This window comes from Hippoglossus stenolepis, chromosome 12 (genome assembly GCF_022539355.2).
Source record: "Hippoglossus stenolepis isolate QCI-W04-F060 chromosome 12, HSTE1.2, whole genome shotgun sequence".
Classification (NCBI taxonomy): domain Eukaryota; kingdom Metazoa; phylum Chordata; class Actinopteri; order Pleuronectiformes; family Pleuronectidae; genus Hippoglossus; species Hippoglossus stenolepis.
In genome coordinates, this window is record NC_061494.1 from 2,262,103 (window position 1) to 2,276,813 (window position 14,711).

The 14,711-nt window shown below is 42.1% G+C and overlaps 1 protein-coding gene across 6 annotated transcripts in view; it reads left to right on the plus strand.

Annotated features, from left to right (window-relative positions):
• The window catches only part of hspa12a (heat shock protein 12A), a 42,375-nt gene extending 32,825 nt beyond the window's left edge, over nt 1–9,550 (plus strand). For 3 of the 6 annotated variants that reach the window (XM_035173080.2, XM_035173077.2, XM_035173079.2), the window contains 5 exons: nt 771–857; nt 1,916–2,020; nt 2,126–2,384; nt 4,232–4,335; nt 4,797–9,550. In XM_035173080.2, the coding sequence (XP_035028971.1) occupies nt 771–857; nt 1,916–2,020; nt 2,126–2,384; nt 4,232–4,335; nt 4,797–5,428 (1,187 nt within the window). In that variant the 3' untranslated portion in view covers nt 5,429–9,550. Of the gene's footprint in view, nt 1–770; nt 858–1,915; nt 2,385–4,231; nt 4,336–4,796 lie in introns of all 6 variants that reach the window. The other 3 variants (XM_047342411.1, XM_047342410.1, XM_035173081.2) reach the window with 2 other exon arrangements.
• The last annotated feature ends 5,161 nt before the right edge of the window (nt 9,551–14,711 follow it).

A 14,711-nucleotide genomic window follows, 5' to 3' on the forward strand; every position in this document is an offset into this window, starting at 1 on the left:
CCTTCCGTCTTCATATTGTTTCCTCTGTGTAGGAGGAAATCACCCTCTGACACTGACCTCAGCCAGGTCTTCCTGATATTAGCCAGTCAAGCTCAGGTCACATGGCCTCACTGTCCTGCAGGTTAAACTCCCTGTAGTAGACTGTGCTTGTTAGAGGAAGTAAAGAAGAACAAAAGAACTACTGACTCAATGTTGGATGAGCTGATCTGGACTTATGGTTCAGTTATAGTGCAGATAGTTACTTTTATTCATCTTTTATTTCATGTGTTTGTCATGCTGCCTCCTCGGCATGTTTTCTTCAGAAAGTCACATGTGTGCATTTATTTCTAAAATCATAGTTTTAGTAAATCCTATTAATGTGACAGTGCCTGCCAGTGTCTTGTCCTCCTCTTTCACTGCATGTTAACTCTGTGAGCAGCATGATTTGTGTGTGTGTGTGTGTCTGTGTTCGCACGTGTGTGTGTGTGTGCTCTCTAATTATTAATAACTTAAATGATCCATGCCTAATTCTATAGGAATCAGCTTTTGCTCACATGATACAAGTGCATCTCAGCCTGCTGCTTGCTGCCACACACGACGCACAACCACACACACCACACACACACACACACACACACACACACACACACACACACACACACACACACACACACACACACACACACACACACACACACACACACACACACACACACACACACACACACACACAGCAGAGCTTCACGCCTTCATCACACTCACCAGAACATTCTTTCTCTGTTAACAACCAGCCAAGGAGCATGTTCGGCGCAACCGGCAGAGCCGCACCTTTTTGGTGGAAAATGTCATAGGGGAGCTTTGGTCGGAGCTGGAAGAAGGTAGAGTCTTTAACTTCTTTTACTCATCTATTGTGATTTCCTTCTCCTTCTTTAGAGGGTAACTGCTCTTGCTGTTTGCTATGCTGCCAATCTGTCATATTAGGTACAAGCTTTAGACACTGGACTCTGATGGAGCAGGCAGAGGATCAGATAGCTCGGAACAGACTTCCTGGTACAATGAACTGTTATGAACATCTGTTGTAAACATCCATCACACTACACAGACTGATGTCGTGTTTCCTACCGTACTTATGTTAGTTGTGCATGCACAGTTTGATAAGAGATGTTTCAGGTGCACTCACTTTCAGTTTGACTTGAAAAAAAAGGGTTTGGAGATTCTACAACCTGTCTGATTGCCTGACTTCACTGTGGTCTTATCATTAATCTCCCAGATCTCAGCTTTGAAACTATGAGTCCAATGTTATTATAACTGACACAAATAATGGACACACTCAAGTCACAATAATGTCCCTCAGTGCCTTAAAATGAAATGTACAAATACACAGAATGAATCATTGACTTGGTTTGAACCTGTTGGAACCTGATTCGCTGATGAGCGTCCGTGTTGAGAAGACTAAGTCCAGCTGAAAGCTTCTGCTCTGCAAATCAGAGGCCCTGTGCCCTTCTTTATTTCACCACCCCAGAAAGGAAGAATCTCTAGTTAATATTTTCTGTGACATGTAGTTGCTTCAAATGTGACCTTGCATATATTTTCATTTGCACATCGTCTGATGTCAAAACTGTTGTCTGTTGTCCATGAGTTCCACTATTTACCTTGTCCAGTTTCCCTTCTATCATCACCTCATCGCGTGCGCTTGCTGACACTACAGCCACAGAAATGTTTGCCAGCAGTCCTCTCTCCGTTTGTGAAGCTGAGGAGTCAAGGCGATCCTCCCTGGAGAATCTGAAAGCAGCAGATGTAGATACGAGGCATAGGATGCATGTCAGAGGCAATGAGTCCTGTCAGGAAGGATGCTGCAAGATAGGTTGCATTTCAGGTGCCCGGTGCCTGAGCTCATGCAAACTCTTTATTCTGTTCTTGTGTGTTTTCTGTGCAGGGGATCGTTATGTAGTGGTGGACTGTGGTGGAGGAACAGTGGACCTGACTGTTCATCAGATCCGTCTTCCAGAGGGACATCTGAAGGAGCTCTATAAGGCCTCAGGTAAAAAGACCCACAGTGTAACACGAGGTGGCTTCGCTCTGCTTTCTGCACATGGTCTTACCTTGATGAAATGTTCTGATCAGTCACAATCCCCTCTTTTCCCAGGTGGCCCCTACGGCTCTATCGGTATTGACTACGAATTTGAGAAGCTGCTGTGTAAGATCTTCGGTCAGGATTTCATCGACCAATTTAAGATCAAGAGGCCGGCCGCCTGGGTGGACCTGATGATTGCGTTCGAGTCTCGGAAGAGAGCAGCAGCCCCCGAACGTACCAACCCGCTCAATATTAACCTGCCTTTCTCCTTCATCGACTACTACAAGAAGTTCAGGGGCCACAGTGTGGAACATGCCCTGCGCAAGAGCAAGTAAGTGCATCCAGAAAACGAGGGGCTGAACTGAAGTCAAAAAGAATCTATCAACATATCTGAAGATCACATAGTACAGAAATTAAGTCATGATATCTTGGGACTATTTCTTGGCAAACAATAGATTGTGTATCCATCAGTTACTTTTGTGTCACACACATTGACAACTAACACTTTTGTAAACTCAGACTGGATAAAACAACATTATTCGGTCTTTACATACAGAAGTTATATACTTTATTATTTGCGTATAGAATGGGGAATTGAGATCGAATCAAGTTTTTGAACAACATATTTTGAGCTGTCCACTTGTGATTGGATGTCTCAGGACGGATGTTAATACAGGTATGGACAGGTTCTTAGTTACCAGGTAAAGCAGACACACTTGAACTGAGGGAAGAAAAATACCAAACACAGCATCAGAAATCAGTGGTAGACAGAGAAAATATGAATGGTGACATATCCTTTCACTGTTGGCCATTAGAACTCTCCAACAACTGACTTCTGGGATCACTATGGAGACACTATGGCTCTGTTTTGTTTGGATTTTCATAATCCCAGTGTGTGACATTAAAAAAGATTTCTATGGCTGAAACTGGAGCCCTTAGTGGCCTCCGGGCTCCTCTGAAGACTGACTGGAAGTGCTCAGCCTGCCTCAATTTGCTGGAAAGCCTTGGGTGTGGCCAACATTAACACTATCCCACACACAGTATGTGGACATCACACACTCACATGTGCACATCACAACGGATCACACTCATGGGAACCAGTCAGATGGATACTATGGATTCTTGCAGGAGTCGAGGTTTGGCAGACAGCAGCAGACACAGGCAGGACTGAGGGAGACAGCTTCAGAAGAAATCGATGACAGAGCTCCACACAGAGCCTGGGCTGCCACTGGTCTTTGCTACTGGGTTTCACACTGGAAACAATGGCTGAAAGGGAAATATTCCAACACAATGTTCCAAACTATGGTCAGTGTAGTGAATCAACACACAGCAGTTTGTAGAAGAGGCTGGTTCACAGAGGAGCAGCCTGGTTTATCATCCCTTTAAAATAATCCAGTTGACAAATATTTGTATATTAACAAAGTACTGAGCTTTTGTGAATAAAGTCATAATATTACAAGAAAAAGTTGTAATTTTAGATTAGGTGTCATTGAAGAGGGGGTCAGAAGGTCAATCTGTTGCCTGCGTTAAACTGAGGAATGTGGAGGCTCTTGTTAAGTTCTACTTTAGTATAGGTGTCTTTTTAACTGAGTTTATTCTGAAGAAAGAACCTCATAGACTTGAGGGAAATTGCAGAGGTCCACTGTGTATTGTTGGTTAATTCGTGTGATATTCAAAGAGGTTTCATATTATCACAATGAGATCGATAAAAGATTTTGGATCCAGAAAGAGTTTAACACTGGTTTTGTTACCTGATTATTTCCTACAATGTTTTTTTTCTTTGTTTTCTTCAACATGGCCCTAATACTCTTCACAAGGTCTCAAATGAATATGTGTATGGAAAAATGTGACCCATATCCAGGATTTGTATCCCATTTGTAACATACATCATGTGTCTGGACATCAGTAGTGTTGCAGATAGTGCTGAGCTATATTTAGTAATACTTTGGTATCGTTTTACAAAATTATGTAAACATTTTTTAGCAGATTGGGAGTATGAAGGTTTTCTTTCGATGTAATTTAAAACACACAGTAGATTTCACTGAGCTAAAGTGATATATATTGATAACGTTGTCTTGTTAGTTTGACTCGTATCTCCCAGCTCTAGTTGCAGATGATTTTACATTAACAGAACTTAGTCGACTACATGTAACCGATCTTCCCTCGTCTCCTCTCCAGTGTGGATTTTGTTAAATGGTCGTCTCAAGGGATGCTGAGGATGAGTCCAGACGCTATGAACTCCCTCTTCAAACCCACCATAGATCACATCATCCAGCATCTCAGTAAGCTGCTCCCATAACTCACACACACCTGAGACACACATAACTATATGTTTCACTCTGTATACTATACAATATACAATACACTCTATAGAAGTTTATGACATTGTAAGGGATGTGTTTCTGGGGTTGGTCTCCTCCTAAAACCAGTAAACCTACATTATTCATAACCACCTTAACCAGTGGAAAATAGGTCACATTACTTTAGCATGAATTGTTCTGCTCAGATTTTTGCTGGTTGCCTTATTTAGATTTTTAGTTTGTCCTTTTTGCCCTTGATTTTTAGCAATTACTCTTTATCTATGAACAACAACAACTTTAAAACACAACCAACCAGAGTGGCACTCAGTAGCATGCATACCTCCGCCAAGGCCCTACAGTCCCCTTATGAAACCACATTTACTAAAACTAAATTCAGATTTCTATTTGGATTTGTTCATTGAGATTCTGTGTCTCTCCTCCAGCCGAGCTCTTTGAGAAGCCAGAGGTGAGCGACATTAAGTTCCTGTTCCTAGTGGGAGGTTTTGCTGAGTCGCCCTTGCTACAGCATGCCGTCCAGAACATGCTCCAGGGCCGCAGCCGCATCATCATCCCACATGACGTCGGCCTCACTATTCTGAAAGGTGCCGTGCTGTTCGGCCTGGACCCCAGCATCATCAAAGTCCGCCGCTCGCCCCTCACATATGGCGTGGGCGTCCTCAACCGCTTCGTTGAGGGCAAGCACCCGCCAGAGAAGCTGCTGGTGAAGGATGGCACCCGATGGTGCACTGACGTTTTCGACACCTTCATCGCTGCAGACCAGTCCGTGGCGCTGGGTGAGCTGGTGAAACGGAGCTACACGCCGGCCAAGCCTTCCCAGCAGGTTATCGTCATCCACGTCTATTGCTCGGAGAAGGAGAAGGTGGGGTTCATCAGCGAGCCCGGTGTCAGGAAGTGCGGAACACTTCGTTTGGATGTGAGTGGAACGGAAAGCACAGCGCCACGCCGTGAGATCCAGACGCACATGCAGTTTGGAGACACAGAGATTCGGGCCATGGCAGTGGATGTGTCCACTGGACGCACTGTCAAAGCTAGCATTGACTTCCTCAGCCACTAAGTAGACCATGAGAGCTAATGTAACAGAATTATTGGAATTATACGAAATGGAAAATACAGCTTACTCACATACACACAAAGACATACATACACACACATCCACATTCACATACAGAGCCAACAAGCTGGGGATATTTACTTGAAAGTGTTTAAGGATATTCAATCTCAAGGCCCATTTACTCTCAGTTTAAGGGGCAGAATTTGAATGAAAGTTCTTAAACTTAAACGCGGGATGACATTCAACTGTAGAATCTGAAAAGAAAACGTGTCTTTTAAGGTCTGTCTATTCACGTCCGTCCCAGTAGTTAATTTGCTGACAAGCTCCACAGTGTTCACACACTCATAACAAACCCATGCACCCCCACATGACACAGCTGCATCTGCATAGGGTCAGATTTAGGAACTTGTTATCAAAACGAGTCAAACCAGATAATAATCACACATCATAAACACAACCATGGTGGAAACATTCAGAACACACGTCTTTGCATGCTTCAGTTTCTTTATTGCCGCAGCAGGTCATTGTATTTCAGTAATGATACTGATTTCCACTGTACTTCACAGCAGTTCTTAGGGCCATTCCAGTGGTTTTGCATTATTCCTTTGAACGTTCTGTAAACCGTTAACACGTCACACAGCTGCACACAGCATATCGATAGCAATCCTCTGAACAGGGCCTTAGTTACCTTAGGTATAGTGCTGTTGCAAAGGCTAACTGTGGGTGTCATGTTATCACCTAATAGAGATGAAATGGTTAACGTGTTAGCAAACACCCCACTATTCACATGTGGAGGACATAGAGACCTGTATGGAGACATTAGCATCAATGCTTCCTCTCCTTTTTAACTCTGTCCACCAGCTGCCTGTTTCCTGTTTGCTGCTGGTCTGTGTGTCTTCAGTGATGAGGACAGTGAGACTGAACCAACCTGTCAAATAGTAAAACCAAAACAATCTGCTTAAAGATGCTAAAATCGGTAGAGCTGAGGAGAAACTGCAGCCGATTGACAAATAACCTTTTTTGTTAACAGAGAAATAATGATAATGAAGATACTTGGCTAATGAGGCTTAACAGTTACATACAGGTAGTATTTGTTTTAGTCCAGTTATAGCTGTTAAATACACTACAGCTCAAGATGAAAATGGGCTTGGGATTTGAAGATGCCACATTTATAGATTCAGATTCTTATTCACCCTCCTCCTTGACTCCGAGTACTGAAGCATATCCCTTAGTACCATAAAGGTACAGCATTTAAAACACAAACCAACCAGTAAATCTACTTTTCAATCATGCAAAGCCACCAGTCTGGTTCCAGAGGAACGTGCTGTGAGCTCAGTCTGAAAATCAAGTGCAGCCATCAGATGTGCTTAATTGTTGCCTTTTATTTCTTTTTGCTTCTGACTATTAGATGTGGACTAAACGCCACTCGCTCACTTGAATATTTTGAAGCCAGGTGTGACTCCAGTCGAGACAATGAAGTGTGTTTATTTCTGTAAATACAGTATTTAAATATTGTACAGATTTATAGCCTTGTTTCAGCAGCTTTAGAGCCAAGAGTGTGTGTTTGTGTGTGTGTGCGTGCGTGTGCTTTCTCATGAACATCTCAACATTTTTTTCCACACCAGCCATAGCATGAGAGGCCAAGGCAGGTTTGATTGCCTTGTTCATTCAGAATGAGAGATTTAATGTGTTGCCTGTTGTTTTTTTGTTTTTTTTTGCAAACATGAAGAAACTTGAATACCTCCGTCCTTAAAAAAGCATTTGAGTGAACAAGTCTGCTGTTAGTTTTGAAAAAGAGCAGGATCTGAATGTGTCCAGTCCCCCCCCCCTTCCCATCCACCCTGCAGCACAGCTTCTGCAGGGATTTCATCGTGATTCATTACAAATTCAGCAACTAATTATTTCCAAGAAATAAAAACTAGAGCTATCAAATATATTAAACATGTTTTTTTGTGTTTTACAGCTGAGGCATAGTCATACAAGCAAAAAGCCACAGTTCCACGTGGCTATGGAAGGTTAACGTTTTAAGTCTTAATTAAAAGAGTGCCTAGTGTGAATAAATTGTGATGTCGAGAGTCACTCATCCAATCAGAACATGCGGCGCGTTCCTTCGCCCTCTTGACGATATACTGAAGCTTTATATACGTGTGAGCTCGGACGTAATCACTGAGAATCACACTGATCCAAACATCAACACGCTCATCTCACGTCCTCGTGAAAATAAGTGCGTAGGTTGAGTTAAAGGGGCATTACTGAGTTCTCTCTGATCTTCATTGACCCCTGCTGGCCGCAAGGAGAAGCAACCCTGGTGGAAAACATCGTTCAAGCTCAGTGATGTAATAACGTAATACATCAGGTAGCGGCTGGTGGTGGGTGGTTTGTTTCTCATTCGGCAGAGCAGGATTACTTAAAGACTGGAAGGTGTGACAGCCATCATGGAAGCTTCCTCCGTTGTGACTCTACGGGGGGTTTGATTCTTTAAAGGTCAAAACTGACTAAATGGTTTGTGAAAAGTCATGTGTGAAGGTCTCGGTATGATTCAGAGTAACTTCAGTAGGTTTCTGCCTCTTTAGACTCGTAGTTTTATTGCAATAATTAGTACTTTCAGGGGAGTGTCCTGTCCGGCCGTCTTTCTTTCCTGGTGTGACCAAAGTAGATGTGACGCACCAGTTGCTGTGTAAAGTGGGTTTGATTGGCAGGTTGTCTGTCTTGAAAAGTAGAAAAATATGCCCATATGTCCATATGTATTTTGCCTCCATAATTCAGTAAAAGATTTGCACTGGTTGCATTTAAATACACAGATTTCATTCTAAAACATTGCTGTGATAAATGCTGCGGTGTCCGAGGACCTCGGACTGAAAGTTGCATTTGCTTTTCCTTCCTGGTTCAGCAGATCCAGAGGGAGACTGTGCATCCAGTTCAATGCATGACCACGTGTCCCCACAGCCCAACACAGATCAGTGGGGAATCACGTGTCACACAGTCTCTTAGATAGTGAAATGATGCAGAGCTGGACATGACACATAAAGAGGCAACATATCACCGTGATGAATACTCAAAGAACAATAAACCAAGTAATCACTGAGTCATTGGTATTGATCAACAACCCCCACAGATATATTAGTAATTATATGCTGCAGTGTTATAACCACTTTTAAAGCCATTTCCTTTAATTCTTTATTTGAACTGTGAATGGAAACTTGTCTCGCTCAGTGTCTGTGCACAAATATGCACAAGCTTCAATGCTCTTCACTCCTACCGGCACTCTGTCTGCAATGCATGTTTCGCATGTGTCACACAGGAATGACTACACAACACGTCGCGTTTACTAGTACACAAAGTCAGGTTTACCACTGACGATGACGATGGTGATGCAGATGGAAACTGTGTTCTTGGTTGTGTGTAAAACGCTGCTGCTTTCTGAGCTGTTGTAGATAATGTTACTGATGGCAGCTCCTAACACCCATAGCAGGGCAGCACTTCACATACTGTACTGATGATAACTAACCTTATAACCTTTGATTCCTACTACACTTCACTGCTGTGACTAATGATGGATCTCAAGTGGAAGGCTATAATAACACCACGGTCTGTTGCGTCCTTCATTAGATAATGACATTATTGTATTTTGTGCAGCCTTGAGTATTATACGATGCACAGGACACTTGTTTTGTAGCAGCTTTATACGTAAAGCTATGATAAAATGATATGAAGACATGTATTAGCTTTCTGTTGCTGGCACACAAGGCAGCAGATGCCTGAGGTGGAATATCTCAGTGGGTGTGATTTGAGGTAGCAGCTTGCATCATGTACAAGTATCTGCTTTACACTATCTAGACAAAAATTATAGAAAATAGGAAAAAAAAAAAGCATTTAAACTGATTGAGCTTGTAGTTAGGATCCTCTCAGCCACTGTGGAACTTAACACAATGTACACTTTGTTCTTTTAGTCCTTTTATTGATGATGCAAAGGAATTTTGTTTGTGTTTTTTTTTTTTATCTTGAGTTACTTAAATGTGTTGTTCTCTTGCAATCTTCACACAGTAATGGATGTTTTTCTTGATCAATGCCAGGTATTCACTGTCAGACTGTCACCAATAAAATGTATGTGTATTTCAAACAACATTCTGTCGTGTTGTGTTTTCTGCTAATCATCTGCCCACTCAACATGGTGTGTTACTCAAACTGAAAAAGTTTCAGTAGTAAGGCCCGACCCGGGTCTTTCTGCGTGAGTCTTCTCCAGATACTCCACTTCCTTCCACAACCCAGGAGGTTGCAGGTTAACTGGAGACCACAGACTGCCTGAAGGTGTGAAGCATTGTGAATGTGAGCATGAATGGTAGGAACACGCTGGAGACCTGCCCAGTGTGGACCCTGCCACTCGCCCAAAATCACCTGGGATTGGTTTCACCTCCACTGCGACCCTCAAAGGATAATCTGTAGAGATGATGGATGGATGGATGGATGGATGGATGGATGGAAGTCCAACTAAACAGACAGAGGCAACAAGGATCATTTAGTGATCCCGTTGTGCATGAGCATAGGAAGGATTTTACAAATGCTGTGGTCATGACTCCAAATCCTTTACTCCTCAAAAAATCAACTCAAAATATGAAGAAAAAAAAAGGATGATTTAAGAGGTCTTCACTTACTTGATTTAACGGTTACACAGTAAATTTACTCAGGTAGCTGTTCAGCAATCAGGGATCCAAGCCCCAAAAGGTTCTGAGTGTATAATTGTTGGTAATATGTGTATTATAATGTAGATTATAATAATACATACAACACACAGCAGGTCGTCCACTAATTGGAGGGACAGTGGTTAGATTCCTGCCTCATCTACTCTGCATCCCAAAGAATGGTTGGGCAGGGTGGTGTGATGAATAGATTATTCAGATTTTCTGATTTTTCCTCATCAAAAATAACATTCCATCTGAACAATGTGCCAGTCTCCCTCCTCTTGGGTCTGAAGTGGATCACAGAGCCTGACAAAAATGTTCTCATTCAGGTGGTAGCCATCTGGCCACTGGGAGGAACTCCTGCCTCTTATAGGAAAGTTGAACTTCCCTTTAAGCAGCTGACTCTGGTGTCTGGCAGCAAAAGCCACCCTCTGCTCATCATAGTGCAGCAGGATCTGCCACAGAGCAACAGAGCTGCACACCTAATCAAAGAGAGAGAGCTGCAGCACATCAGAAGACAAAAACAAGAGCAAGAATGAACATGTGTGGCTCAGAGAGAGCTGCATCCTCAGCTCTGCTGATATCAGCTCTGTCCAGGTCAACAAGAAGCTTTGACACAGTAAGATCAGTCCACATCCTGCAGCATGTTGTCTGTGTCCTCTGAGCCGGGGTTCACCTTCAGGTGCTTTCCAGTCCCACTCAGCACCAAGCAGCTCTGCTATGAATATGTATGTCTGTCAGTTCTGGCCTGTGCACATAAACACACCCTTGCACATGCACACACACACACACTTAACAAGGTGTGACATCCTCTGTCCTCAACCATCAACAAGAGTCAGGAAAAATTACCAAAAATACCTTTTGACAGGGGAATAAAACATAGAAACCTCAGGGAGAGTCACGTGAGGGATCCCTCTCCCTCTTGATTAGAATCAATCAGTTAATCAATCAAATTTTATTTATATAGCCCATATTCACAAATCACAATTTGTCTCCTAGGGCTTTAACAAGGTGTGATGTCCTCTGCCCTAGAAGACTGCACCATTGTATTGACTATTTATCCCCATTGACCTTCATAGTAAGGACCGCAGTAAGAGCTCCTGCTCTACTTTACCATCTGGCAGAGGCCAGGCCACTTCTGCTCCTCCATTTCACGCGGGCTGAGGCACAACACAGACAGATTGGATCTCCTGCAGAGGAGTGGACACAGCTGCCCCCTGCAGAGGCTCCTTGAATAATCCAGCGTCCACAAAATCAGTGGCACGTCCAGTTTAATATAAGTCAAAGTGTTACAGTTTAAAATGTGCTTGTGTTGTTATTCAGTAGCGTAGTCGAACATTTCTACTTCAAAGGCAGCGAGGAAGAAACTTTCAATCAAAGCTTTAACAAATCTCACAGATGAAACAATCAAATAAAAGAACTGCACAGAACGCTGGCAAACAGAAGAACACAGGAGGAGTCTTTACTTTGTATTGTACAAGTCAATCTGTTTTAATACATCTGAACACTTCAATTCTGCACGATCAAACTCTGAGCTCCCACATCTGTTCTTCTGATTTGTCATCACCATGCCCCATGTCAACGTGAGCACAGACCTCCAGATAGCACACTCACCTTATACAACATCATTTACAGCTGTATATCATCAGTGAACTCATCAGCTCCACCGACCGCACCATGTTGTCCTTGTACATCAACAGGCGAGCATACACAGTTTCACATGTTTGATTCCCACTGCTTCTTCCTGAGGCAGGACCTCTTTGACTGACCAATCAGGTTCAAGGACGTATCCTAGGACAAACTGCTGCAGCTTGACAACCAGTCACTGCTCTCACTAAAAACCTTTTCTTACTTAATGTCACCTCCACAACACTGTTAGCATTGATTCCAGTTATAAAATAGCTTATTATATGTGTGCACAATAACTGTTTAGTGTTTGTGTTGAGAAGAATAAATCTGCTTAAAAACTCGGACTGGCTTAGGGAGGAGCGACGGCTCCATCTAGTGGCAAGAAAAGTGCACAGCAGCCAAGAGCTCCAGCACAAGTTGACTGACGACAGTTTTTTAACACCCAGTTGCAAAAGAAGACATTTTGAGTTCATAGAGTACATAATTAAGAGCAAACATAGCAAAACCATGAGCTATGCATATTTTTGTCATGTGTCATCTTTGTCCTCTTTTTGAAACTGGATCCAGAACAAAGACACTGACAACACACAACAGAACGACTTCATTAAACTTTGCCAAACAGCCACTGACCTGTTGTAAAATCGATCAAAGAATAAAAGAGAAATACTCTAAAACTAAGTTTCTTTATCAAAACTGCTCTGATGAAAGTAAAAATATAATTTTGCACAGACAGAAACAAGGATGCTTGATGTGTCTTGTATTTTACATTGTGGATGGTGATGAAACAAGTCACATATCAGCTTCTGTTTTCAGTCCATCGTGACTATATAGGAACAATTGGATTCTCAGTGTTGGCACAGAGTCAGTATGAAGCAGCTCCTTGACTGTTTAATGAATGCACCTCAGGTTGCAGCAAGGAGGCTCCTGCACTTTCACAGGGAGTCAAGGACGGCACCAACGTCATCCAGCAGTGGGACAGCATGGATCCTAAACAAGACGACAAGATGACTACTCCTGATGCTGCGTAATCCATGTGTGTGTGTGTGTGTGTGTGTGTGTGTGTGTGTGTGTGTGTGTGTGTGTGTGTGTGTGTGTGTGTGTGTGTGTGTTAATGGGTGACGCATTGAGAAGCAGAGGTTGTTTATAACTACAGTCAAACACTGAACACTGACACTGAATTAAAACAAGAGCTGATACTAAAACAAGGTCATGAACATGTTGGTGTTATTGAGTCATACTTCTATGTTCATAAAAACACACTTTTATTGAAGTGTTATCACTGAGCTGATACCTCCGCAGTTTCAGATTCCGAGATCAAATCGTTTTTCAGATAGTTTCCTCCAGTGTAAAAGTTTCAATAATGTCAATAAAGTAATTCAAAACTATATAATACAACTTTATATAAATGTATATTATATTCAGTGTTTACGGTTGTGGTCCAGTATCAGTTAAATCCTGTCATCAAATTATCATTTTGACAGAATTTTAAGAGCATAAAGGTTCATTCAGACGCCACAATGTTCTCTAAAGTGTTGGTGTGATGATCTAACAACATCCAACTCCAGACGGAGCAGCTTCCTCTGTCGAAACAAAGTGCAACACTTTGTACCAAGTCTGTAACAAAGCCAGCAACACTCAGAGTTTAGAAGGTGTCTACAAGGCAGAGTTCACTGAGGTCATCCATAACATTGACCCTCTCTCCATTTTCAAATCCCAGCTCTTTTTAAACTGGCACATTCAGGTTGACTGTTTTCCATTTGGCCAACCTACATAATGTTTTATTCATTTTATTGTTATTTTTGATGCTTTGTTTTTTGTTCTGTATTGATGTCTGCCTTGTAAGGTGACCTTGAGTGCTGTGAAAGGCACCTATAAATACAATTTATTATTATAATTATTATAATTATGGCTGTTATTATTATTATAATCATAATCATAATCATAATCATAATCATTATTGTTATTGTTATTGTTATTGTTATTGTTATTGTTAAGTCATTAATACACAAAAAATCACAGGCAGGCAAAGCACCCAGGAAATGTTTAGGAGTCGTATAAAAGCTGGGATGCAGAGGCATGGTGACGGGTCTCCTGTTACTCTGAAGGGAGCTGGAGCTTTACTCTTTCTCTCTCTGAGAGATGTTTGAAAGAACATTCTGATTTTGTATGGAGAAGAGCTTTCTAGGTTTAGTTGTGAAATAATCTCCAGGATGCTAATGTGATTAGAATAGTGGGATTAGAATCAATCTGAGACATTCCACCAATAGGTTTTGCATGTGTGTGTGGAAAAGGAGTAAATGTTAAATGGTCTGTATTTAAATTGCGCATTTGTGGTCCTGATGACCTCTCAAAGCACTTTACAGCCTGTTGCCATTCACACAGGGCATCTATGGGCAGCACTTTTTCTATGAGGAGCCATTCAGGACTCAGTGTCTTGCCCAAAGACACTTCGGCATGCAGATGGAGAAGACTGGGATCCAACTGCCGACCTTCTGGTTAGAGGACGACCGCTCACACACACAAGACAAACCAGTGGAACGAGGGCTGAGGGGTTACAGTGTGTATTAATATAATTGTTTTATGCCTGTGTTTCTATTTGACACATGATGTGACCATAGCAACACATTCAATTCATTTTATTTGTATAGCACCAAATCATAACATACGTTATCTCAAGGCACTTTACATGATAAGGCAGAGATCTTATAAATTATAGAGAAACCCAAACGCTATTCCTGCTGTTTGCAAACGCTCTGGTGACTATGGAGAGAAAGAAACTGCCTCACATGTATGGAAGTGATGTTCTCTGCTCCAACAAATAAATACACTTTTTAAAAATTGCTAACTAGACCTAATGTCAATTAACTGCACTGTCACTTACCCCACTTCACTACAAAGGGACTTCAATGTAAAGGACTATATAGTGAGTTCATTGGCAAAAGAAAAAAACTACTCTTCACTTTTTATCTTCACCAGTT